General features: G+C 42.9%; 1 protein-coding gene across 4 annotated transcripts in view; it reads left to right on the forward strand.

Moving 5' to 3' along the window:
* The window catches only part of Gle1 (GLE1 RNA export mediator), a 57,954-nt gene that overhangs the window by 17,711 nt on the left and 37,038 nt on the right, over positions 1-3,205 (forward strand). For 2 of the 4 annotated variants that reach the window (XM_050155336.1, XM_050155340.1), the window contains exons 7-8: positions 1,600-1,831; positions 2,999-3,111. The exons of 1 other annotated variant lie outside the window; for it this stretch is intronic. In XM_050155336.1, coding sequence (XP_050011293.1) covers positions 1,600-1,831; positions 2,999-3,111 — 345 coding nt within the window. The remainder of the gene's footprint in view (positions 1-1,599; positions 1,832-2,998; positions 3,112-3,205) is intronic. One more of the 4 variants, XM_050155337.1, reaches the window with a different exon arrangement.

Genomic DNA, 3,205 nt, shown 5'->3' on the forward strand with positions numbered 1-3,205 from the left:
TATTTATTTATTATGTATACAGCATTCCTTCCATGTATGTCTGCAGGCCAGAAGAGGGCACCAGACCCCATTACAGATGGTTGTGAGCCACCATATAGTTGCTGGGAATTGAACTCAGGACCTTTGGAAGAACAGTCAGTGCTCTTAACCTCTGAGCCATCTCTCCAACCCCAGCTCTGTTTCTTTGTTACTGAAGCAATGTAGCCATGACTGGCTTCAAATTCTCAATGCTTCCTCTTAGCTTGTTAGTGCTGGATTGCATACCTGCACCAGTGTTCCTAGCTAAACCAGCATGTTTAACTAGCATATTGTTATAACTCTCCCCACCCTTTTTTTGTTTTTAGATTTTATTTGTATGTATAGATATGTGTCAGTATTTCTTTTTTTTTTTTTTTAATTCATTATGTATACAATGTTCTGCATGCATGCCAGAAGAGGGCACCAAATCTCATTACAGATGGTTGTGAGCCACCATGTGGTTGCTTGGACTTGAACTCAGGACCTCTAGAAGAGCAGCCAGTGCTCTTAACTGCTGAGCCATTTCTCCAGCCCCCTCAGTATTTCTTTATGTACACATGTGTGTGGGTTTTCATGGAGGGGAGAAGACAATGTCATTTCTAGACCTGGAGTTACAGGTGGTTGTGAGCCACCTGGCATGGGTGCCAGGACCCCAAACCCAGATACTCTGCAAGAGCATCAATTGCTTTTAACTGCTGAGCCATTTTTCTAGCCCCCAGGTTTTTTTGTTTTGTTTTGGTTTGGTTTTTCGAGACAGGGTTTCTCTGTAGCTTTGGTGCCTGTCCCGGAACTAGCTCTTGTAGACCAGGCTGGCCTCAAACTCCCAGAGATCCACCTGCCTCTGCCTCCCGAGTGCTGGGATTAAAGGCGTGTACCACCACCGCCCGGTTTGTTTTTTGTTTTTTTGTGACAGAGTCTTGTTGTATAGCTCAACGGCTTGGAACTTAAGGCACTGCTCCCCCATCAGTCCTCAAGTGCGAGGATTTCTGCATACGCACCATATACTTGGTTTAGTCACAATCTTTTTATAGATTACTCTGACCAGTGTTGATGAAAGCATCAACAACTCCATTATTGGTTGCTATGAATGCGATGATGATAAATATTTTGTTGTTATTGTGTGTGTGTTTGTGTGTGCACATGTGTGGAAGTAGAAGGACAATTGTGTGGGGTCAGTTCTTTCCTACCTCTATGGGGGATCCAGGTATTACATTCAGCTTGTCAGTCAGAGTTGCTAAGCAAGTACTCTTACCCACTGAGCTATTTCTATGGCTTTTTTTGTTGTTATTGTTTTTTGTTTTTCTTGGAAACAGGGTCTCACTGTGTATGTAGCCCTGGCTGGCCTCAGAGTTGCAACAGTCTTACTGCCTCTGCCTCTCAGGAGCTAAGATTGCAGGCATGAGGCAACACTCCCAGCTCTATGATAGCAAATCTTCAAGAGAACAGGAAAAGAGTAGGTATAGGTACTTGATCATGTGTGTGCACAGGTCCAACAGTTCCACTTTAGAAATGTAAGGTGTGTGGTGTCACCACAAGGGCACCTGGGAAATGAATGTTAAGTATTGTCTCTCACTCTTACAGAGTGGCTATCCCACAGCAGAGCATCAAGCTGAGGCCGAGCGAACACTGCAGGAAATGCGGGATCTCCTCTCAAATTTGGAGCAGGAGATCACTAGAGCCTATGAAGTAAAAAAGAAGCAGGATGAAGAGGAGGCCCGTATCAAGCTGCAAGAATCACAGGTGCAAAAGGGGGCAGGGGCTCCCACTCAGCCCACTGTGCCCAGCCCAGGCCCAGCAGGGACACAGAATGAAGGTGGGTTTTGGTGTGAATGCATTCCTTTAACTGTTTAAGTTTCAGGAGAGTTAAAAGAAAACAAACATAAAAAAGTAAATGAGAATCTGTCACACTACAGAATGGCTCAGTTCATAAGAACTTTTACATAAATGTGTTTTAGTTGATCTGGAACCAGTTTCAAATTCTAACACTTGAAAAGGGACTTGAAAAGGCTGTTATGTCTAATGGTGTGTTATTCCAAATAATGCTAAGTATTTTATAAGAATCAGGATTTTGGGTTTTTTGTTTTCGTTTTTTTTGTTTTTTGTTTTTCCCCCATGGCTTTTTGAGATAGGGTTTCTCTATTTCTTAGAACTTGTCCTGGAACTCGCTCTGTAAACCAGACTGGCCTTGAACTCACAGAGATGTCTCTGCCTTCTGAGTGCTGGGATTAAAGGTGTGCACCACCACTACCTGACTTAAAAGAATTCTTAAAGATTTATTTATTTGAGACAAGGTTTCTCTGTAGCTTTGGAGCCTGTCCTAGAACTAGTTCTTATAGACTAGGCTGGCCGTGAACTCACAGAGATCCACCTGCCTCTGCCTTCCAAGTGCTGGGATTAAAGGCATGCACCACCACTGCCTGGCTAAGATTTATTTATTTTTGTTTTGTGTGTATGAATGTTTTGCCTTTGTGTACGTATGTGCACTACACGTGTACTTGGTGCCCACAGAGACCAGATAAGAGCATTGTTGTACCTCGAATTGAAATTACAAGGAGTTGTGATCCACTATGTGGATGCGGGAACCAGAGAGGTCTAATCTTTTCCAAGAGTAGCAACTCTTATTTTTAGGATTTTTTTCAAGGATTTTCATTTGTGTAACTGCTGGACTGCAATCTCTCCAGTCCCACTACTAAGTATTTTAAGTAATATCTACAGATAACCTTGTTTAATATGTTTGAGGATCACATTGCCATGTGTTTAGCCAGACAGTGGAATCTCTTTCTACTTGTATAGCGGTGTGACCTTAGCAAACAATCTTTCCGTGTCTATTTCTTTACTCATTAAATAGAGACAGTAGTAGTTTCTACTTCACAGTGTGATTGTGACCACTAACATAGTTAATCCATAGCTCAGTGCTTAGAATAGTTCTAGCTCATATGCCATGTTCAATAAGCCATTGAGACCTGTCTTTTATTCTCAGAACTACAGGTAAAGGTACAAGACAGTACCATGCAGTGGTATCAGCAGCTTCAGGATGCTTCTGCCAAATGTGTGTTGGCCTTTGAGGGCCTGACCAGCAGCAAGGACAGTCAGGTAGGGAAGAGCTGGGTGGCAGAAATTCTGGCAGTGTACCCTACAGCCTGACCTCCTAAAAGAAAGTATTTGGTGTGTCATGTTCCCTCATTCG

Source organism: Alexandromys fortis, unplaced genomic scaffold, assembly GCF_014885135.2.
Source record: "Alexandromys fortis isolate MF-2015 unplaced genomic scaffold, M_Fortis_MF-2015_v1.1 scaffold_72, whole genome shotgun sequence".
NCBI lineage: Eukaryota > Metazoa > Chordata > Mammalia > Rodentia > Cricetidae > Alexandromys > Alexandromys fortis.